General features: G+C 43.0%; 7 protein-coding genes and 2 non-coding genes across 9 annotated transcripts; 5 read left to right on the top strand and 4 right to left on the bottom strand.

Moving 5' to 3' along the window:
* Positions 1 to 1,452: 1,452 nt before the first annotated feature.
* O0I10_004570 lies at positions 1,453 to 1,526 on the top strand. Its single transcript has one exon. It is a non-coding gene; the product is annotated as a tRNA-Val (tRNA).
* A 1,427-nt stretch (positions 1,527 to 2,953) lies between these two features.
* On the bottom strand, positions 2,954 to 3,601 carry O0I10_004569 (30S ribosomal protein S12; the record flags this gene model as incomplete). The annotated part of the gene is made up of 2 exons (XM_058484627.1): positions 2,954 to 2,979; positions 3,088 to 3,601. 2 exons carry the CDS (start codon positions 3,599 to 3,601, stop codon positions 2,954 to 2,956), a joined length of 540 nt encoding a protein of 179 aa, XP_058344504.1.
* Positions 3,602 to 4,115: 514 nt separating this feature from the next.
* Positions 4,116 to 5,597, bottom strand: O0I10_004568 (uncharacterized protein; the record flags this gene model as incomplete). The annotated part of the gene is made up of 6 exons (XM_058484626.1): positions 4,116 to 4,432; positions 4,506 to 4,668; positions 4,735 to 4,910; positions 4,979 to 5,197; positions 5,264 to 5,410; positions 5,468 to 5,597. The coding sequence occupies 6 exons, from the start codon at positions 5,595 to 5,597 to the stop codon at positions 4,116 to 4,118; spliced, it is 1,152 nt and encodes a 383-aa protein (XP_058344503.1).
* Positions 5,598 to 7,605: 2,008 nt separating this feature from the next.
* Positions 7,606 to 8,968, top strand: O0I10_004567 (uncharacterized protein; the record flags this gene model as incomplete). The annotated part of the gene is made up of 2 exons (XM_058484625.1): positions 7,606 to 8,136; positions 8,201 to 8,968. 2 exons carry the CDS (start codon positions 7,606 to 7,608, stop codon positions 8,966 to 8,968), a joined length of 1,299 nt encoding a protein of 432 aa, XP_058344502.1.
* A 178-nt stretch (positions 8,969 to 9,146) lies between these two features.
* O0I10_004566 (uncharacterized protein) lies at positions 9,147 to 12,295 on the bottom strand (the record flags this gene model as incomplete). The annotated part of the gene is made up of 17 exons (XM_058484624.1): positions 9,147 to 9,434; positions 9,512 to 9,896; positions 9,984 to 10,081; positions 10,138 to 10,271; positions 10,330 to 10,462; positions 10,513 to 10,639; positions 10,698 to 10,804; positions 10,865 to 11,053; positions 11,108 to 11,170; positions 11,222 to 11,235; positions 11,291 to 11,381; positions 11,446 to 11,556; positions 11,610 to 11,705; positions 11,767 to 11,838; positions 11,887 to 11,948; positions 12,007 to 12,081; positions 12,148 to 12,295. 17 exons carry the CDS (start codon positions 12,293 to 12,295, stop codon positions 9,147 to 9,149), a joined length of 2,193 nt encoding a protein of 730 aa, XP_058344501.1.
* A 1,798-nt stretch (positions 12,296 to 14,093) lies between these two features.
* O0I10_004565 (uncharacterized protein) lies at positions 14,094 to 15,951 on the top strand (the record flags this gene model as incomplete). Its single annotated transcript, XM_058484623.1, has 9 exons — positions 14,094 to 14,243; positions 14,299 to 14,400; positions 14,462 to 14,660; positions 14,722 to 14,838; positions 14,902 to 14,983; positions 15,043 to 15,140; positions 15,213 to 15,325; positions 15,379 to 15,544; positions 15,608 to 15,951. The coding sequence occupies 9 exons, from the start codon at positions 14,094 to 14,096 to the stop codon at positions 15,949 to 15,951; spliced, it is 1,371 nt and encodes a 456-aa protein (XP_058344500.1).
* A 794-nt stretch (positions 15,952 to 16,745) lies between these two features.
* On the top strand, positions 16,746 to 18,466 carry O0I10_004564 (uncharacterized protein; the record flags this gene model as incomplete). Its single annotated transcript, XM_058484622.1, has 4 exons — positions 16,746 to 17,488; positions 17,553 to 17,597; positions 17,664 to 18,034; positions 18,111 to 18,466. 4 exons carry the CDS (start codon positions 16,746 to 16,748, stop codon positions 18,464 to 18,466), a joined length of 1,515 nt encoding a protein of 504 aa, XP_058344499.1.
* A 568-nt stretch (positions 18,467 to 19,034) lies between these two features.
* On the top strand, positions 19,035 to 19,119 carry O0I10_004563. Its single transcript has one exon. It is a non-coding gene; the product is annotated as a tRNA-Ser (tRNA).
* A 1,893-nt stretch (positions 19,120 to 21,012) lies between these two features.
* On the bottom strand, positions 21,013 to 22,679 carry O0I10_004562 (pyruvate kinase; the record flags this gene model as incomplete). Its single annotated transcript, XM_058484621.1, has 3 exons — positions 21,013 to 22,298; positions 22,358 to 22,400; positions 22,467 to 22,679. 3 exons carry the CDS (start codon positions 22,677 to 22,679, stop codon positions 21,013 to 21,015), a joined length of 1,542 nt encoding a protein of 513 aa, XP_058344498.1.
* Between the last annotated feature and the right edge of the window lie 211 nt (positions 22,680 to 22,890).

Genomic DNA, 22,890 nt, shown 5'->3' with positions numbered 1-22,890 from the left:
GCATTGGCCCCATCACCCGATCTCGTTCAAGTCTTGTGTACAACCATTGCACTTTATCCTACCGAGCACTGACCCATTTAGCGAGCATGGCAGTAATCCCACGTTCTTGTTATTAAGTATCCGCAACGTCGGTGACTCTTACCTCTTCAATCTAACCAAAAGTGTCTATTAGTAAACGCTGTAACAGCAGCATATGAACGTGGATTTAAATGACAGCAAGATCCTATGATTGGTTTATTCAGCGATCAATAATGCTTATCATGCTAAAGGATACAACTCTTTTACTACTAGCGATGAGGGTTGTATCAAGGTGGATAGGGCTGCTATCAATGGCTGTAATGGAAGTAGTGAAATGCTTGATTTGTGGTGCTAGTAACATAGACGATGGGTTGTGATCGCTTAGGCCTGGCATGTGGGATAGCTTTGGAGGCATGTGAATGTGATCCTGGTGGATTCCCTTGGTAGTAACTTGATAACGTCTTGATCCAAATGAAAATACGACGCGATATGAAGGCATTTGATAGATGGATCCAGAAACTACTTGTCATGGACGGCTTGGACGAGTGAACATTTCATCTTCATTGTCATTCAAGGATGCTGTTGATGTTGATTGATATCATCTTCATGTCATAGTTGGTAGTTGAACAAGGAATAACGTCGACAAACGATATACTACTGGTGAATACAGCTATTGCATTGCTCAATCGACGCGTCGTTTCATGTTGTCATGATGACCATGCTGTTGACCAGTGCCTTAACGTCAGTTGGAATTGTCGCATCGCTAACCTCGTACCTGCCTCAGCCTTACTTTGTACGTTTAGTGGACCTTTCTTTGCTTTTAGAATGCTTGGCTTCCAATGGTTGACTACTTGAGTTGAAATCAGGCTTGCTGGATTGGTGTCGCAAGAGGAAGAAACGCTTTACACATGTCCCCGACAGCCAAATTTATGCCCCTTTCATTATTGAATCTTCGTCAAGTCATACTTGCAATGTAGAATAGGATACGCATCTATAAAATACTTTACATTTACTGCAAAGACTTTGCGCGAGATAAAAAATGAGCCTAAAGGACAATGACAACCAAAGGCTTGGGAGCTGAATGTGTGATACTGTAAAGAAAAAAACAATGAAAGAATGATGATGCTTTACAAGGTACGCGTACACTTGTGAAGAGCCATCGAACAATGAGCTACCATCAATATCAAGCATGTCGGAGAAGCGGAGGTTGGGTAGGCGTGCTTTTTTTATTGGCCATCAATGAGATTACTAGCCTCGAATCGAAATTGCTACTCATTGAGCCTCCATTCTTCTTACATTCCTTAAGCAAAAGAATAGAACGCATGTTCCGCTACATGCACATGGTTTTTAGGAGTTGATTTATTCACCTTCCATATATGGAAGTTGACAGGGCTATCTAGGATCTCGAAAATCAAAAAAACAAGCAAGAAACATGATTCCATGGTGTAGTTGGTTATCACACCTGTCTAACACACAGGAGGTCTCCGGATCGAGCCCGGATGGAATCATAGTAAATCGCCAAGAAACTGGTGGTTTACATCTTTTGTTTTCATCGAAAACGATCATCACGTGACCCAGGTCGATAATTTTCGCTTTTGTTTATGAAAAATTGGCAAGTGAATAGGCGATTCGATGCTTTTTATTCACAAGCACGGCTGATTATCGCATGTGATACTAAATGCATGATAACGAATAAAACAATAAATTCAAGGGAAGGTTACAACAAGCTGTGTATTGTTTTGTGGTCTGATAGCTTTATGTACGAAGATTGAGCCCCATAGGGAAGAAACCAAAGCAGCAGCTAATAGCTGCATCCAATGATGCCTATTAATGGATTATTGCTAGTTACATATATATACGTGTGTGTGTGTATGGGATAAAGGGATAGTGGATATGAAAGCAATACATCTAAAGATAATAGGGCTATGCCCTTTATGCATTTGGGTCCGACATCACGTTGCAAAGTATTAGAGATGGGAATTACTAGGTATGCGACATCCCCCTAGTAGTTTAGTATCCAAAATGCCTGTATCAGGTTATGTTTTTTCGATAGCCAACTTCATCCCATACATCAAAGCATACATACATGACATAAGAAAAGTAAACATGCAACTTAGAAAGGTTGAAAACCTTTACTCGAAAAGATCTACGCATGCAACATATGAACTTGTGGTCATAAGTTTGGCTCATTGTCCTATGATGCTATAGAAAACGCTAGCCGACTAAAGCGATTATGGGTTATTCAACAAGAGGTGCGACATAGAACAAGGAAGTGCTACATGTAATCGGAGGCGCGACACTCGTGCGTATGCCGCACCTCTTGTTGGATAACCCATAATCGCCTTAGTTAGCTAAATGCGTTTGCGTATAGTATATCAACATAGGACAGAGACTCTGACTTCATGATATGTAAAGCGAAGTTGACAATCTTTCCAAGCCGCATGTTTTATTTTTCTTTGGTCTTGTATGAATGATTCGATGAAAGGATGAAATTGGCTATCGAAGGAACATAACCTTATACCGGTATTTTGAATACTAAACTACTATGGGGATGTCGCGCACCTAGTGAGCCCATAGAAAGGCGTGGGATGTGAAGTCAACGGGGGAACTTTATGTAGTCGATGTATATATAGAGTATCCTAACTTCAGGCGTATGCCTTCTGTTTTGTAAGGTATACATAGGAATCTTAGCCATGTTGAGACAAAGATAGGCCTTTTATTGATATAGATACAGGTTTGTGGGATACAATACAAGCAGCTCCTTCGAGTATTCAACCGAGTCGCTCTTTTACCTCTATAGACCAACACAATGAAGGGGGTAGAATATCAACTTTGACTTATGATCTCATCATGGATTAATGTTATTGTTTCATTGAATGATTTATGAAAAGCAAAACGCGGATAAGGTGGAGGGGAGAGTAAATGTATCTGATGTCTAGTTGTTCTTGGATGGTTTCTTGGCTACAAAAACAAATGAAAAAAGCGACGTTTTTAGTCATTGATATACCTCCTTCCCATCCATTACCCTCTCTTTGATATCCCTTGCACCAATAAGGTAATAAAACTTACTTCCGTATTTTGAACGGCTGGTTGTGCGGGAAGCAACACCCTGCAAATCATGAGCACCACGAACAAGATGATATCGTACACCGGGAAGATCAGGCACACGACCACCACGCACCAAGACAACCGAATGTTCCTGAAGGTTATGGCCTTCACCAGGAATGTATGCGATGATAGTTTTGCCGTTGGTCAATTTGACACGAGCCACCTTACGAACAGCAGAGTTGGGCTTCTTGGGCTTTGTCGTGTACACCTTGTTGCAGACACCCTTACGCTGATAACAATTGTCTAATGCTGGAGACTTTGAAAGTGTCTTTTTCGTTTTACGGCACTTGCGAATGACCTGGTTCAAGGTGGCCATGGTTGCCTTTTGTTGTTGCATGGGTTGCCAGTTCATTGTGTGGGGACGAAGCTGGTTGACGATGCTCATGGTGGGTTGTTGCATGGTGGAACGTTGCAAAGGTGCAAATGCTGATCGCAAAGGAGAGCCTCGAGCTAGCAACGATCGGAATGCCTGCATTGTTTTGTTGTTGTGTCAAGAAGAGGAGAAGGAGAAGAGGCTATTGTGAGACAGTCCAACATCCCCGAAAATGTTTTTTAGACAGCTCTGGTGTCACATGACTACACATGCATTGGGCATCTTTATTGTGATGAGCTTCTTTCCAAATGTAATACCCTGGTACATAACCAATCTTATACAACAGTGTGCCTATCCTAGATGGTCTCCAATATCCAATTCAACCCATATCTATAATACCCAGCATTGTTATCTTGGAGCAACCAAATGACAAAGAGAACAAGATGATCGGCAAATGACTTTGTTTATATATTTGCAGAATTGTATACAGTACTTGTTTAACTATATAAAAGTGGGGCATAAATATACATCAAGAACAATAAAAGGTGGCAAGGAGAAGAGTGTTTTTAGGTATCCGTAACCCGTCGGATGGATTTCCAATGCCCAAGAGATCTACTTGGATCGTCATGGTCAGCTGATTATTGATTGCATCAGTTGATCTTGTTGCATACCGTTATTATTTAGCTTGTTTTCTCTTACTAGCAGCAGCTTCTCGATTGTGGTAACGTTTGCTTGGTACGGATTGGGAGCGCTTAAGATTGGAAGTTGTGGCTGTGGTGTTTCCCTGCTGTGATACAGGTTGTTCCGAAAATGGAGATCTCTGCTTAGTTTTGACAGTTGTTGATGAACGCTGCAACTTGGCTGCCCGAGGCTTTTCCCCTAAGCCATGTTTTTGCAAATCAACCAATATCCGTGATAAATCAACATGTTGATGGCGACGACCTGTGGATGTGGATGTGGATGGAGTGACTGATTGTTTCCGACGTCGGGGAACTAAACAATGGGTTGGTTATTAGTTCTATAATTCATTCATATGCATCCCATCCTCCTCCCTTTTCTTCCTTACTGGTAGCTGAAAATGATTCACGAGGCACCAACGTTTGATTGGGTGGAATACATGATCGTGGAACTGCAAAACGTTGCTGATGTTCTATCAGGAATTCGAGTACTCGTTGTGATTCCTTGTAGCCAGCTGGATTAAGTTCATCGTCGGGATGAGACAAGACGCCCTAATGCATGGAAATAAGCTATTTGCCTGCATAATTCCTCCTCCTCTTCCCCAAAGAAAAACTTACAGGAGCAAAAACAGCCGCCAGGGCTGATACATCCATTCGTGTCTTGTCCTTTGTCATTGAGAATAGGCCGAGCATATCCATGATGTAGAGTAACAAGTATTGGTGAACCAAAGGTAATGACAAGATGAGATTCTGGAACGCTTGTATTTTCGCATCCAGACTGGGAAATTCATCATCTACGTGGGAGAGAGAGCGAGAGAGTTATTAAGGTTGCTTCTTAGTGCCTTATCCATGCCTGACTTACTCATTGTGTTTTTAAAAGCTCGATAATGATCTAGCGTGATCACAGGTTCGGGCAAATGATTCAAAAAGCGCCGCATCACGTTGGCTGCATCGTGAACAGTGAAATCGCCTTCCCACTTGAACTTGGCCCCAAAGTCTTCAGATTCATCAAACACTGTTTGCAACATTCCAATCCGCTTGCTGCTGCCAGATATACGGAAGACACCTTCCACCATCAATCCTATTAAAGGGAGGGGGGTTGTTATTATCTCTCATTGCATAAGATCCACCACCATCATTAATCTACCTTGCTCTTTTAAGAATGCACCGCATTTGGCGACCACCGTTGGGATGATACCATAGCAACTCATACCACTCGAGGCATCCACATAGGATATACTTGAATGAGCATACCTGATGGACTCGGTCAAGGGAATGCCAAAGACTCTATGTCCTGTCAAACACATAATGAGAGGGGGCGTTGTCTATTTGTTCATTGCTGCAAACGAACCGTTGCTAGAGTCTGTTGTATTGTCGGAAGCGTTGTTGGGTTTTGGATTACTTGCGACCTTCTTCCACCAGGCACGAATGAGAGTCTTTTGAGTAGGTGAGAGTACGCCCGGGACGTCGAATGAAGACATGGGAGTCGATGACTGTAGGCGTATAGCAAGTATGGGTATATATATATAACAAAGGGGAAGGAACGGAGGGAGTAGCTGAAATAGTAAACTTGAAGGGAAAAGATGCTATGATGCACGACACCTTGCACAAATTGATTTATAGTCGCCCTTGACACCACACTTGTATTCACCCACACCCATACTCCTTTGTCCACCACAAACCTCCCTTTTCTAATGACATTAAGCTCCACTGTTTGATACATTTCACAACTACACGCTCGTTCAAATAGTATAAATGTCCACTGCATGCACATCTGGTCCTTATTGATCTACGTCGTACTTGCCCAATGTGGCGCTCGCTCCAATCCATTCGCTCTCAGCTCCTTGTAATATTTTTATCATCCTTATCCATTTTCGATGACTATTCACGGTTTGATAAAGGTCAAAGGAAATGCTTTATTAAAGCTGTTTCAGCACACACAAAACATGTACAATCCCATTGAAATAAATGCATGTGATGGTTTTATATGAATACTCCCATGTCACTTTTGAACCTAGTCCTTGATTAAAAGCTCGAAGTCGATTAAAGTGGCAAGTTCTGCAAGTCTTTTTTGCTGAGTCAAATCTGGGGCAAAGCACGCACTGACCATAGTGACCGTAGCATGAGCGGGGTATCGCGCAATGGTACGACATTGTCTATTTCCTTCAGCATCAAACCCATATGCGATATCAACGCCGAAATTTACTTGCAATTGCATGGCGTGTTTAGATTGTAGAATACGATTGCTACTATGAGGGAAATAGAACGCTTAAAGGTGGTGTCGCTTTCATTGTGCTCATTCTCAAAACAAATCAATGTAACACAACAATCATTCCCAATTCGTCATCTGGACAATAGAGCAGCGGTCTTGGTATCCTGGCTGGAGCCTGAGAAGCACATGTATCATTCACATGACATCTCAATCCAATGCAAGCGTGATGCATCTAGTCGCTTCCATGATTCCTAATGCGCAAACTACACGTGGAGAATAAACCGGGAAGAAGAATTGAGAATGCAAAGTTTAAGCTTGCTGTGAATCATGCAAGGTGGAAGGAAAAGGGATGATGATGTGATTGTCTTTAGGACTAATGGTGGTGTTTTGCCAACTTTATATGTCAACCACCGATCGCATGATGGCATCAAGTAGGTCACGTAGTGCAGCATTGATCTCTTACTACACATTGTCGATTCATTCATTGGCTATCGGTTCCATTAAGTAAAACCCCAGGTTATCATTCCTGCTATTTTCGTTTTAGGGTACCTCAGATGAGGTGTGATGGCATGATTTGACAACAACATGACATCATCTTAGCATTGTACCTGCGCGTTATACATTGACCAATATCACTTTAATCTCTAACCAAGTCCTTAATGTGATGATATGAGTATACACAATCCCAGCATCCAGCAATTTAAATGGATTTGCTGAGTAAAAAAAGCGAATAGCCAAGTTGCGTTTCAAATTCCTCAAGTCGCGTCGTATAAGCCCTGCACAAGACCAACATGAGTGCTTCCCCTTCCTTACCATCCTGTTGCGTGTCATTGCTAACCGGGTGTTAGCCGTGTGCCAGCATCAATAGCAAGAAACAGTAAACGTGCCAAAGAATTTATAAGGAATACATATATGCCATCGCCATGGCAACGGTATCAGAGGAATGGATGCATTTACTATTGAACGAGCTATGCATCCAAAAGAGACCGTAAGCCTAACGAACATTGTATACAGGCTGTAGATTACCGTTCATACGTTTAATGCATCAATAAAAAGGAAAGAAGAACTTGTGCCGTATTATGTGCATGATTGTGTAGGGGAGGATGACGGGTGTGCGTCCAGACTTGTATAATGCAAAGAATGCATTTCCTATTATAACTATTCCCGCCCTATCGTCTTTTTATTTTTCTTTCTTTCATTCCTTTTCTACTTTTTCCATAATCATCTCATACAATTTGCAGTACTTTTAATAATAGAACATGATGCAATCTTCTATCATGGATGCGTTATTCTGCAATGACCAAGAGCAAGTGGTAGTGTCCCAGCAACAGTTACAGTCTTCAGATCAGGATCATCATCGACCACCACCACCACCTCTTGCGAATAGCTTTTTAGATTACACACCAGACTTGACGACAGAGACACCAGATGACGATCCAATGACGAGTTTTGATGATTTCTACATGTCACCACAAGTGTCTTCGTACCTGCAATACCTTAAAGAAGACCCTTCACCCATGGAGCGTTGGCCTGTGCTACAAGATTGGCTCGGATTGGATACCAACAACTATGCATCAAACGAGTTTTTGCTTGGGCTACCTACCACAACCACAACCACTAATACAACCACTACAGCAGCACCAACAGTGTCAGCAAGTGATCCTCCAACATCCGATTGGCTATACGATCCCTCCCATTGCTACTTCCCCGCCGATCATAGACCGTCTATCGACTCTTCAGCATGCACGGACGATTTGCAAGACTTGATTGGCATGGGTGGCATGACACGCGACTTTGTTAGTTTGAGTGTAAGTGTTTCTATTGGTATACATGGCATATTATCAAATAGAGCTGACACGGACGGGTGGCCAGGACGTGAATTCCTTTGTTGCGGAGGCCGATTCCCAAAAACATGCAGCATCGATTCATTTGTCTTACGCTGCACCAGATCATTTGCAAGTCGCAGCCGCTGCAGCCGCTGCAGCTGCAGCAACCACATCCTCAGCTCCCAATGACAATGCTCTCGGTATCACTAGCTTCGTATCCATGCCAGTGGGATTGAACCAAATGGCATTGGCCAGTGACTCTGATAGCGAGACTTCTTCATCCCAAGGTGTTGCACAAGGAAATGGTGGTGGTGGTGGTCATCATATCAAACCTCTCATGAAAAAGTCTGCATCTTCTTCTACCGCCATCTCATCATCATTGCGACGTAGAAGAAACCTTCGCAAATCATCATCATCGGACATTTTGCAGCATAGGCGCCATAGCCACAAGGTACTCAAACGATCTTCTGATAGTATCAGCACACTCCTTGCACGTCAACGATTATCAGATGTTGAAGATGAGGAAGAGGATGAAGATGACGAGTATATTTTCAGGGGGGACGTTGACGATGATGATTTTGCATTGCGCACTTCCTCAAGTACATCCACGACTTCTTCCGCTTCTGCTCGCAAAGGCCGCAACGTTGACAAGGCTTGTAACCACTGTAAACGATCTCATTTACGCTGTGACAATATGCGTCCTTGTCGCAGGTGCATTGCTACGGGTAAAACTGGATGCAAGGATGTTGAACATAAGCCAAGAGGTAGACCACGCCTGAACAAGAATATTAAGAAAGAAACATCACTTTTGTAATTGACGTAATCCCTCCTCCTCCACCTACACCAATCCCACCTATTAGTAACTTTGCTCATTTGTAGTCGCGTTCTACTTTCTTTAAGATACCCCCCAATGCTTCTCACGTAATGTTAATAGATACAAATATTAGAATGTATGAATAGTCTTTGGAACGATATCATCTACTTTAGGGCTACTAGCTGCCTTTGGGGTGAAGCAGTGCATGGTTTTGGTCATCATTAAGAATAACTGTTTTCTCCTTTTCTGGTGAAGAGGTATCCGAGTGTGCTTGGCGTATATCCATAGCCGATGCAGCCCCATGATCTACAGGGACACTGGTGTGCTTGAAAGAGGACATGGCTTCTCGAAAACCGAAATCCAGTGAGCTGGCTGGTGATGAATTATGCTGTTTATCAAATGCGAAAAGTCGTAAAGCTGTAACGGCTTGTACATTTTGTCGATCCACTGCTAGATCAAGTGGTGTCTATAGTATCAACAGCATGATGATGATGATGAGTAACGCGTTGTTTTGTCATTCTTTTTTTTTCCATCCCCTCATACCTTGTCACATTTATCTTGTATATCAGCCTTGGCATGTCGTTTTAATAAAGCCAGCACCAAGCGTACGCTATTGTTTGCTGCAGCATAATGTAAAGCCGTCCATCCGTTTTCATCCGTCTCATTGACATCGCTGTGCCATTGAAGTAAAAATTCAGTCAAAACCTCATCATCTTGATCCACAGCTTTTTGTAATGCGGTCTGTAGTTGTTGGTTATCATTCTTGTAGTCCACTTTGGCACCTTGTACGAGGCAACGAAGTGCATCTCCAAGTTGAGACTCAGCAATGGCATCCCAAAAGGCTTGATCAAGCGATGCTGGATTGTTTGCATGTGCTACAAACGAGCGCTTCACATATTTCTCCGTAATCCAAAGATCACGCTCCGGCCTAACACCAATAAAAAGACATAGTTTGGTCAAATTCCAAAATTTCGGATTGTCCTATCAGCCGATAAACGATCATTCCTCTACCAACCTTGATGACGTTGAATCAATTCGAAACGCTTCCATGTCTTGAGGCACATACTCTTGAAATATTCCATTTGCGACCGTGTTGCCCAAACGAAGCATCACCTATAGTACATGTAGCATGAGTAGTGATTTCCCTTTGCTACGCGAAATCCATTTACCTCTATGGATTCAGGTTCCCATTTATCCAAGGCGATGGATCTGACTTTGCTCACGTGTACACCAAGGCTTCGATGGATACCTGAACATTCGATGCATACAATGACGCCCAAATTGGTGCTCGCCCACTCTGGATCTATTATCGTTGTTTTAGCAAAGAGAATATACATTGTATAAAGGTTACTTTATCTTACTTTCGGCACCACAATCCGCGCATTGTTGGTTCCCTGGTTCTTCACGCAATGTTCTCAATAGCTGTTGTTCTGCGTCTGAATGAGTTGGCGTGAAGGGTCTTTGTTTCGACTGAGATGATGTATCCGTGCCACCCTATTGTCACGTTATGAGTTATCCAGCATATCCATATGACATCACCATACCGTTTGCATAGGCAACAGGGGTTCAGGCATGGCCTTATCCGAATTGAGTGCCATTTGGCTTGCTGCCTTCAACGATTGTACCCAATCAAGCATATCCTGCTCATTCTCTGCTTGCAATACAAGGACGCTACACGAGGACATTTCTTAATATAGACGTCTTTAAATGATCCCAACGTGAAACTTACCGAGATGGTGAGATGACTTCAAAGCAAAAACGTCGATCATAGCTGTCAGTGAGTTTGACGCTGCATACTCGGAGGTTGTATGAGGAAGGCAAATCATCATCCTTGGGCTATATACTGTGGGTCAGCGTATACCTCCCCTTTCGGCTATCAGCAATGTAAAAATATACCTTTGGTCCACGCATTGTGCAATGCAACTCTTCTCCTTCGATGGTGAAATATTTACGCACCCATGTTTGCAATACACGGCCTCCACGACGTTCAAAAAGATAGCCTGCTTTTGCTACAGGTCCTGATCTTGAATTCGATAATGATGCTGTGCTCTCGTTCAACGTGGGGTTGTAATCAGCGGTATTGTTCTATGTATGGGATTAGTAACAAGATATTAAGATGCTATATCCACCATCATTTACCTGTGCCCATGAAGTCTGATAATCGTGGCTCTCCACCGATTCTTCATTGTATCGTTGTCGCGACTACGAGGATGATTTCAGTAAAAGTCAACGAGGCTTTTGCAAAGTTATTACGTCGTGCAACAAGCCTAATCAAACAAAGTCTCAGTAAGGTCCAACATGTGTGTGTGTGCAATCATTTACCTGTCAAATCGCGCATATAAGGCTCCAAATCTTTGAGGATCTCGTAACTTTGGTGATGGAATGATGATTTGGTATACATATATGCAAGAATCTGCAAATAACACTGTTAGAGCTCATGTCGTAATCCCCCTTCAGATACATCAATCAAAGCTTACATCTTCCATGTAATCCACCTTCTTTTTAGCTTCCACATCGTTCAACTTTTGCACATAATCCATATAGACTTGATGAAATTGCTTTCTTGTATCTGCAAGCTCATTTGCTGACTGACATACATAAAGTTAATGATCAACTATCAAACATTGGATCGTTTTCTTACCTCGTTGATCGTCGGATCTCTAGGCTTTTTCCCCATGTACTTGGATAACGCTGAATCCAAATCATCGCTGGATCTCTCGAAACGCTTCTTTGCTTCCTGCAAACAATCGGCTTGTGTTACAATCAAATCAGTACCGAATAGGATGGTTCCCTTTTACCTTGACGGGTGCAATTGTCTCCTTCATGAACTTCTCCAAAGGTTCAATAAAAGTGGTCTCGACGTGTGCATTCTATCCACCCAATAAGTCATTGATCTTCGAGATTGCTGCTCAACATACAAACATATTTCGACACTTCTCCACCTCGAGTAACGATTTCCCAAACTTTTCAAGTGCGTACGCTGTATTCCTCTGCATATCAGACAGGCTGTGCTTATGACAAGGGTTGCATGTCCTTACCAACGATCGGGTCATCTTGAGATTGGCCAAACGATACGAATCCCAGTGCCAGTTCTTGCTGTCGTAGGCTGTACTCTGCATAGGACGAGAGCATGGAGCGTTATTCATCTCGATTGGTGTCGCATTGGCTGTCAGCTCTACCTTCGTACAAGCTCACTTGCGAACGGGATAGTTTCAGGAGAACTTTCAACGACGACTCGAAATGTTGGATGGTTTCCTCATGGGCGTTCACGCGTCTTCTGAATTTGGGAGAGTCTTCCAGACATCCCTTTAAATCAAGCGCCGGCATCTCGTTGGTACTAGTCGATATCGCTGTTTACACACGCTTGGATACAAGGAAGATGCAGAAGGAAAAGGATCAGGGCGTCTGGCTTCTCTTACTCGCTCATCTTTACACTCCGTTTCGATCCATTGGCATGATTCTTGATAATGAGTACCACTTTGTCTATAAACATTTCTTTTCATTACCTATCATCTTGATTGTTTGTGATTCCAATTCTTAAAGAGATGTGTGCAAAAAGCATTCCGCTATAGACGTTGCCATGACATTAAATAGGCGTTTCCCCGGGAACAACTCTTGGGTGCATAAAAGATGCATGTTGACGTGTACTGCTACACTTGGGCATTTCACAAATAGCTCATCCTCTGCCGTATAATAATAAACTCATAAAAAGAGATGTGCATGACGACGTTATTGACATGAGTTCATCACCCCAAAAAAGGGAAGTGGGCTTTACTATCGAGTACAACCTTTGTTCAAGACACAATGAATCAATTACACCCTTTCCCATTCCCTTTCTTTCTTTATCACAACATTTACAAGTGGATGAACTCCTACGATCCTGCATAAATCTTTTTATAATACAACGCATCAAATAGCCATACACAACGAGGTCTAACTCAAGAAGAAGGAACGAAGATCACCTACACTATAGAAGCTCATCATGGTTGGCCAATACAATGTCATATTCAATATCACTCACAAGAGATAGACAGAACATGAGATTGAGAAGTACAATGCATCATTGCTCTAATGGGTGATACAACAACATGAGAAGTTTCTACCTTTTAGGCGTGGCCTTTGCAAAGGTGAGTGGATGGACGTGGCGAGTCAATGCAATTGAATGATGATAGTTGTACAGCTTCTCGTTGGGCACGCTGATCAACTTTGCTCTAACAAAGAACCCACGCTTCATGCCTGAAAAGACATACCATTATTGCATACCTTGTACTTTTGGCTCATCTTGAAATGTTGTCTCATTGTGTCCCACTCTTATACTTGAACAAAACCAATGGTGTACATTGACATCTTTTGGGAGTGTGGAGAATTGCTCGTTGACATCTAGTGTGATAGGTAGATCTGGTGTAACGAGCATCTCGGACTTTACTTATATACATCGTCAGATTGTATTCTCGATCCTTGTTTGGTTTGACAGCTAGGCCTTCAATGCAGTAAACGAGATCACAAAGTACCATCGTCTATGACTAGGCAAAAAGTGTATTATGTTGAGTATCATTGTTGGTACCACCCAATGCATAACATTAAAATGAGACCACCCTCCGTGAGCTCGGGTTTGGTGTGAAATGGATAATTGTAAAGCGCGTTACACTAGGCGGGATTCAAGGATCGGTTTGCATCGTGAAGAGAACCCATGCTACCGTAATCAAGGCTTCTTCACACACACAAATTCAATAATGCGAATATAAATAACCTTTAGTAGCAGTAGTAGTAGTCATCTAAAATGACATGCGATCTCGATCCATCGATCCTTTTCTTTCTGTATGGGCCAATGCAGTAGCATCAGGGTATTTTGGAAGCGATAAGCATATGGTTTATCTTTATACAGGGAGTAGTACACATATATCAAGCTGGCCACGTAAAGATGTACAATGATTAAACAGCAAAGCATCATGTCCGATGTCCCGGCCTTAACACGATAAGCTTTCCCTCCGATGTTCGGCTATATGCGTGCTTGTACGTGTGTGCAACCGAGCGGTGGTTTTCTCATTCTCTCTTTTGTGGTTTGCACGCACCCACGCTTACTCTATTTCTTTTCCACACGCTTCAACACTCCACACATTCCAACATGGAAGGCACTACCACCGGTTGTTTCGATTCTCTCTTTGCAGCATTCGGCAAGAGAAGCTCCTCCAATGCTCAATCGTCTCGCATTCCTCCTGCTTACACACCTCCCACTGAAGAGAAACTACCCGCTTATGAAGAGTGTGTCTCCAAGGTAAGTTTATACTACTTTATCTCGTCGTCATGGTACTGATATAGTGGTATCCTAGGCTATGAGCCAATTGGACATCAAGCACGATACCGAGTTGGAACGTATTGTATCAGATGCCATCCAAGCTGTATCAGGCGACTTGCGTGAAATCAGCCTTGATGTGAGTTTATCTTTTTCCACGTTACCTAATACACAGCATGATACTTACAATACTCGATTAGTTGCACGAGAATATGGAAACGGGCATGAAGGAATTCCACGCACATCAAATCTTGACCGACTATCTCGAGAAGCAGGGCTTCAAGGTCACTCGTCATGCTTACGGTATGAAGACCGCTTTCACTGCCGAATTTACTCGTGGTCAAGGTCGCCGTATCGGTTTTTGCTCTGAATACGATGGTCTCCCAGGCCTTGGTCAAGGTATAGTATTGTAAGTAACACATCCTTCAATGCATCTAACCTTGTTCATCTCGCCTTTTAGGTTGTGGGCATAACTGTATTGCCATTTCCGGTGTTGCAGCAGCTATTGGTGTCAAGGCAGCCTTAGAAAGTGGCAAGGCATCCGGAAAAGTGATGCTCTTTGGCACCCCAGCAGAAGGTAGGGATACAATAATGCTCATACATTTTGGTCATGTGACATTAATATGGGTCTATATGATAGAGCTTTCAATCGGCAAGATTGTTTTGGTACAAAAGAGAGCATTCCAAGATAATGTTGACGCATGCTTGATGCTTCATCCAGCGTAAGTGTGAATCACTAATCAATGTCGTACATCATATTTACCCACGAGTATTTTGCTAGTGCCTATGACTCTGAGCGTGCTGCCTTGATTGCTATCCATGATGTGCGTGTGGAATTCTTTGGTAAAGCAAGCCATGCATCAGCTGCTCCTTGGGAAGGTAAGCTATAACGAGGGGAATACATTTATTATCGAGAAGGGTGTATTGACAAAAGTTGTTGTGCATGAATAGGTGTCAATGCTTTGGATGCTATGGTACAATTGTGGAACAATATCAGCATGATGCGACAACAATTGATGCCCACTGATCGTGTGCATGGTATTGTTACAGATGGCGGCAAGGCGGTAAGTCTATTGGGATAAAGCATGGAATCATCTCTGACATGGTGATTATATAGCCCAATGTCATTCCCGATCATACATCCGCTTTCTTCTTTGTCCGTACCACCAAATACGATCAAATCATCCGCTTGATGGAAAAGATGGAAAACTGCTTCCGAGCTGCTGCCATGGCAACCGGTTGTGAGGTGAAGTGGACATGGCGCGAGATCGGCGTCACCAAGGGTGGGTACCAATTTTGGCTTTGTTGTTGGAAACACGTAACTCAACTATATCCCTGTATCATAGATGTCGTTCAAAACAACCCCATGGCAGATGTATACAAGGATTATATGGAAAGAACTGCTGGTACCAGCTTCCCCAGTATCGCTGAGCAAGAAAAGAAGGGTGGTGGATCAACAGACATGGGCAACGTCTCCTACGAAGTACCTACTCTTCATCCTATGAGAGCTATCGGTACCACCGCTGCCAATCACACAATCGAATTCACAAAAGCTGCAGCCACAAAGCAGGCACATGAAGCAACCCTTCAAGGCTCTGAAGGTTTAGCTGTAACTGCACTCAAGGTTTTGAACAATGATAGCTTCTTTGAGGCTGTGAAGAAGGATTTCGAGGCTACCGTTCGATCGTAAGAGCTAGACACCAAGTCAATAAAGTGTACACATACAACGTGGATCCTATTTATGCAATCCCTCTTGTTGAGAAACATGATTGTCCCACCCCCTACTATATGTTGGCGATCGGATAAATTAAGGAAGCTCATGTTGTTATGCATTGGCTGTCATATGATTGATTGTTTTGTCCCTGATTTTCACCCATATCTACCACACTTGAGTCCTTTTATAAGCATATGGTGCTGATCTACATGAAAAAGCTACCAATTTAAGAATACAACTAGTATTACAGAAGCCATGTATGCTGTTTTGGACCATGTGAATAGAACATAGAACCAATACATGATCCACGTGATGATTGCGTGAAGATTGTCTGTGGCGGGACCTTATATAAGAACACCATTGAATTATTGATGAACATGAGCTTTGAACAGATTATTGTGCATAGTTGCAGTTGCATGACAATTAATGCTTGCGATATAACCAAATGGGACATGTTCCTTGCTTCCATGTTCAACAAGGGGATCACGCAATGCTTGGTCATGGCGTAACACAAAGCTTTCTGATGACGGAACAGAAATGCCGATGCGTTTCAAACAATGCTTGGCACACAAAATGGCATGTTTATTGTGTATTGTTCTGATGCAATAAAAGGGGGCAAAGAGCAAATGTACTACGCATGAGAGAAGCACAGGAACCAATAAGTGACGTTTTGTGCAGCCACCTGTTGGGTGGCAAAGGTTAAAAAAAACCACAGCCTTTTCTCCGTGTGAGCCCTTCTTTCTCTTTCTTTACTTTTCTTTGATTTCCATATGCTTGACCATCATATTCATGGTAACAGCCGAAGGTCTTGGATCCTCAACTGGTTCTCCCAATGGACATCATCCACCACCAATACCGTCGATTCTTCACAAGAACAACGACAATCTACATCCAGCGACGTGGTATCCCAACCCACATCTTCGGCTTCATCGATTGAAAACGTAAAACAACCAGCCATATCCATTACAACACACGTACCTGGCAAAGGTCAACAACGTGATTCTGTGTGCTTTGAAGAGGATTTGGATGATGATGACCAGTTTTCCTCAAAGTCTGCACATCGACGCGATAGCAAAGAACGTTCCATTCTAGGGGATCTTTGGTCTAGAGCGCGCCGTCATTACCCGCATTATCCTCGATTCCATTGGCCACATCATCATCACAAGAAGCATCATTTGCATAAGAACAAAAACAATTCCGAAACAATGCTTCCACACAGCTTGAGCCGTTTAAGCATTGCCTCTTCTCGACGACGATCTTCTTCACAAAACGAGGATACATTGACAATAGATGATGCACATCGTCTTTCATCCAGCTTCCAAGAACATTCCTATATTGCTGCTCCTACGACACGCCCTATTTCTGTATATTCACAACCACTCACTTCTCGCCCAGTGTCAATCTACTCGCAAGCATTCGATGACAACGATGAAGACGACCATGTACAGTGGTCGGATGCAGAGCCACCATGGGCGATTAGCCCTGAGCTGATAAAGATGGTTATGGACAATGAGTACGTATTTGAATCTAAGCATTACACAAAGGCTCACACGATCTTTGATCAGTCTTTTTTGTAGCCCCCTGCATGATATTGGTGTGGAAAAGCATGTGCTGCATGTTGGGTAAGTCATCCTCCTTTCTTCTTGCGCCAATACGACGACATGTATACTTATTAAAGTATGTTGTAGGCCTGGCGATTGGGCAATGGACGTTGCAACAGCGTATCCAAGGTGGAGGGTCACTGACTTGTTGGCCATGGATCAGCAGCAACCTTCCAATCCTCACCGACGACGACGCCACAATCTCAAAACAGTGCGATGCCCTAATTTAGTGGATGGTGGGCTTAGCAACATGGCCGATCATTCTTTTGATATCATTCGGTGCCAATTCTTGAACCTATCCATTTCTGCACAAGAATACAACGAGCTATTACAAGAAGTATGGCGTGTATGTGCGCCTGGTGGATTTATTGAATTGGTCGAATTGGATATGCGTATTTACTATGATCAACCTGGTGGAGCCAACCTTGCAAAGACCACTCAACGATTCAACTCTGAAGGTATGGCTGTTGTTGTGGGAAAAGGGGATCGTGGCTAATTTTAATGTCGTAATGCTTGCCGTGCTACTATCTTTAGTCATTCATGTGATGGAAGCCAAATCACTCGATCCACGACTTGCTCGACAACTGAAGGACGCTCTAAAGAATCAAAACGATACCACCTACCATGGTCTGACGAATGGACGTTACGCTTCCCTTCCATTGGGCGTTTGGGGTGGCCGAATTGGCATCCTGTTCAGAGACGACATTCACGACTTGTTTGAACGATTTCAAGTTGCCGTTGCCGAGCACAATCAAATGGCAGAACGCACCGATGTGGAATTGGAATCTGACTTTGACGAGATGGATCAGGAGATGGGGCAATATCGTGCGTTTATGAACTTGCATTACGTGTGGTCTCAAAAGGTGGAGCGGCCTCCTATAACGCCTTGATCTTGTTCATGCAGCAACCCGATATATCCATTCCCACTCAACTACAACATTACACCCCGTATCCTGGATACCCATTTCGTTTCTTGTTTACTTGTTGTTACTTCTTCCTTTTGCTTCCGTAATATTTGTATTATAAATCATCCACTTGTATATAAATACCTTTCTTCATGGACATTTGGTTATTGCTGCTATCTGTAATCATGATTGCTGTTTATCTCTGTTAAGACTATGTTCATCTCATGGGCTTTATACTATGTCGTTATCATCTTTAAATGGTTCCAGCATTCATCATTGGTGTCAATGATGCTATAATTATCTGGGCAGGTTCCCATCCCATTAAAATTCCAGCTGATGCAGAAATGAGTGCTTACACACGCTATCCCCGATCATTGCGGAATTGCATCACCCTTTCAAATACAAATTACTCTACATACACCTTCCCAAATGACATATAAATGGCATCAATCAATTCAGCTCTTTTCGCTCTATCTTTTAACACTAAAAACAAGCGTTTTCCAAATAAGGCAGGCCGTCGCACTTCATGTCACTCGATTTCAAGAAAAAACAAGACAACATGGCCGAGTGGTTAAGGCGTGAGACTAGAAATCTCATGGGCTCTGCCCGCGCAGGTTCAAATCCTGCTGTTGTCGACATCTTTTTGTCAATTCTTTGTTTTGGGTCACGTGACTTAGCCGTCAGTGTTATTTTCCTACAAGGCTCTTTGCTACCATGTCTACACTGTTTTTTCCCCAAAAAAAGCAGGAGGTTATCATTGACGATCCACTTGATCAGATAGTTGATAGAGACGTCCCGTTTTTATTTGTTTAAAAGAAGCTTTGATTCTGCCATTACTGTCAGGTTGTCGTTCATGCATATGTATACCTCTTGCATGAATGTACGTGGTACTCCAACAAATGTCACCGTTGTCTAGAGCGCTCCATGAAAAATTGAGCTCAGAATTGAAGCGGTCGAGTTCATCATCCTTGTAACCCAGCTTTGCCTTCTTGCTCTTGACACGATGCCAAATCAGAAAGCCGATTCCGGACACAACACGAATGAGATTCAACGTTGAGTGAAAAAGACGATACTACTATGGTGTACAAGACATTGGAAGCAACCATGGACTTGCCGTTTGGTCGTCAATGCAAGATTCCAATTGACCATTGCCAGCATTGTGAATACAAGTTTACGCGTCAACCAAGTTTGCAGCAACTACACGACATGATACTATAGCACGTGGCTTGATGGTTCTCTCATATCCAGAATTGTCCCCCCTATTTAGCAGCGTACCCCACTGTTGTATTGTTCGCCTCCCTTTATTGTGTTTGTCATTCGCAAGGATCATTTACAAGCAATAATACAACGTCAACATGATGGAACAATTGATTGGATGTACGCGGATTGCTGGGAAGGTGATGGATGGGAAGAAAAAGGCGTATGGGGAATTGAGAGGCACATCAACATTCATTTGCTGGATACGGATGGTCATTTTGGCTAAGCACGGTTGATGGTCAGGAATGTGTATTGGGTTTATGAAACAGCTTTTTTTGCTCAACAACGCAACATGTTCATCAAGATGTGAGCTGGTTGTTCTGGTTCCCGTCATCAACGACCTTTTTTTTTTACCAAAGATGGATCATGCAAGTTTCATCACGTCAACAACCATCCACAGCAACATGGAAACAACGAGACAACACTATAGAAAAAGGAGCCAGTGGCTGTAGGAATGGATGAAGAAGTAAAGCTTTGAGATTATCGTATCATGATAGAGTTGTTATATGCTCGCTATTCAACGTCGATGATAGCAGCCTTTGATCACTACATAATAAAGGAAGCTGTTAACAATGAAATCAAGTAACCATGTTGCTCGAGCATACGTAAGCCAGTTATCCTGAAAAGGGCATAGATGAAATAACCTTATCGTTGCTATCAGGTACGTGATCTAACAAAGAAGATGGATAACAATCAACGCGTTTGATGAAACAAATCACGCCGCTTTGGGAAATGCTATTTTCTTCCATGAGCAGCTGACAGGTTTTATGTGTGCCTTAATAGGATCATAGATAAGCAAAGATCCTCCACCAATCGCGAGATGGGGGGTGGGGGTGGGGAACGGGAAATGTTTAATAGTCATGCACAGATGTGAATTTCTCATGGTGATCCGGGAGGTGTATTTTTAGTGTCGTGCAATTCAAGCATCATGATGGCGTTATAGAAATCTTTCCATTCTTGGCATGCATGCCTCCATGATGCCAGATATGGAAATAGTCATTTGAGTGGGTGGACGATCTTGGTGGTGGTGTGAGAATGACGACACAGCCCTGCTTCAGTGTCTCGTAGTAAATCGGAAACGGAAGAGCGCGCGCTGAGCAGCACTTGTTGCGTTGTGCAAGTTAATCAATAGGGGTATCAGTTACATGCTAATCATATGTGCTACTGCTGATGATTTTATTATAGCTTGTTGAATGTTACATTTACATTTAGTGATTGATGTTGATACGATGGATAAAGGAAACAGAGCGTGTGTGTGCGTGTGTATTTGAAAATCATGGGGCAATGATAATGCGAATGGTGTTTGTGTTCCCAAGACCACTTTTCCAACCTTGGACCGTAACAATGGATTCACCAGATTTGAGGAGGCCAGCTTCCTTGCCGCGTGAGGCACCCCAACGAATACGAGCTTCTACATCATCGTGCCAATTTTGCAATGGTTCCTCACGATAAATGAAAGGGAAGATACCTCGATTAAGATGGGATTGGCGTGCAGTCTCCTCATTACGGGTAACAACAATAATGGGCTGTGTAGGGCGATATTTGGATGCGAGCCGTGCAGTGTGACCCGACTTTGATAGAACCAAAATGGCACCTGCATTTTGTTCAGCTGCAGCAGATACAGCTGCACAAGCAATGGTTTCAGTCGTATCAGTAGGCCAAGGCGTGAGAGATCTCAGCTCATTGAATAAAGGAGGATAGCAAATAACCGATTCAGCAAGCTCGCAAGTGGTTGCCATGGTCTTGACCGTTTCTATGGGATAGGAACCCTTGGCCGTTTCGCCCGATAACATCACCAAATCAGCACCATCCAATACGGCATTCGCAACATCGGATACTTCAGCTCGTGTTGGTCGTGGATTATATGTCATGGATTCAAGCATTTGTGTTGCACAGGCAACAGGTTTACCCACCAAGTTGCATTTTGCAATCATCATCTTTTGGGCAACAAACACCCTCTCAACAGGGATCTCGATACCCATATCACCTCTTGCAATCATGATACCATCAGCTTCAGCCAATATAGCATCAAAATTTTGACAACCTTGATGGTTTTCGATCTTGCAAATGATTTTGATGTTCTTGCCCTTGGGTCCAAGCACCTTGCGAATGTGCTTGACATCTTCAGCTCGTCGAATAAAGGATGCAAAGATCATGTCGACGCCATGCTTTACACCAAACTCAAGATCCGCTTCATCTTTTTGTGAAAGGGCTGGAAGATCAACAGGTGTCTTTGGAAGGTTGACTCCTTTACGTGATGCCAGCTTGCCATTGTTCAATGCACGCACTTTTAATTGATCACCCTGCTTGTCAAGCACCTGGAATGAGAGCGAGCCATCATCCACGTATACCTTTTTGCCAATGTCGATCACCTTGGTAATGTTCTTGTAATCGACATACATGACTTTATCATCACATACGTCTTGATACTCGGCGTTTGTACTAATAATCATCTCATGTCCTTTGCTGATAGACACCTCTTTGTCATCACGCATCATGCCGGTGCGGATTTCGGGGCCTTTGGTATCAAGGGCAATAGCCAATGCACGTTCAGGTCGCTCTATACAACAAGTAAGATGAACATGGCTTCTTGTTTTTTTCTTAATCCATTAAACGTACCGGCAGCAGCAGCTCGAGAATTCTTGAGAACCGATTCATGATACTAGTGCAGCTTTTACATGAGAAGGATAGCTCTTGAAATCATGAGGAATACAATTTTCATGCTTACATTATAATCACCATGCGAAAAATTCATGCGTACGATGTTCATGCCTGCATCCATCAACTCGATCAGCTTGTCTTTGTTGTTGGTTTTGGGTCCAATGGTGCAAATGATAGATGTCTTTCGCGTCGCCTTGGGCTCAATGTCAACGTCCAAGCTTGCGATCCATTGTTTAGGAAATTGGATAGGTGCTGACGAATGGCCGTTTGTTGGAAACATGATAAAGTGCAAAATGAAGAGATCTGTATTATGGGCTTACTGCTGCATATTTTAACTAGGACATGGGGTTATGTAGAATCCACAAGGGGTCTATCGATCATAATTGTATCACAGCATCCAACAGTCAAATGTAGGGGTACAGCAAAAATCATTGGCATTTGATTGAAGGCAAGCGTACTTCACAATACAGAGGTGCATGTGCAAGGTAAAT

Source organism: Lichtheimia ornata, assembly GCF_029851405.1.
Source record: "Lichtheimia ornata isolate CBS 291.66 chromosome Unknown scaffold00017, whole genome shotgun sequence".
Lineage (NCBI taxonomy): Eukaryota > Fungi > Mucoromycota > Mucoromycetes > Mucorales > Lichtheimiaceae > Lichtheimia > Lichtheimia ornata.
Note: the sequence above shows the minus strand (reverse complement) of the source record. Positions and strands in the feature narration are given on the sequence as shown.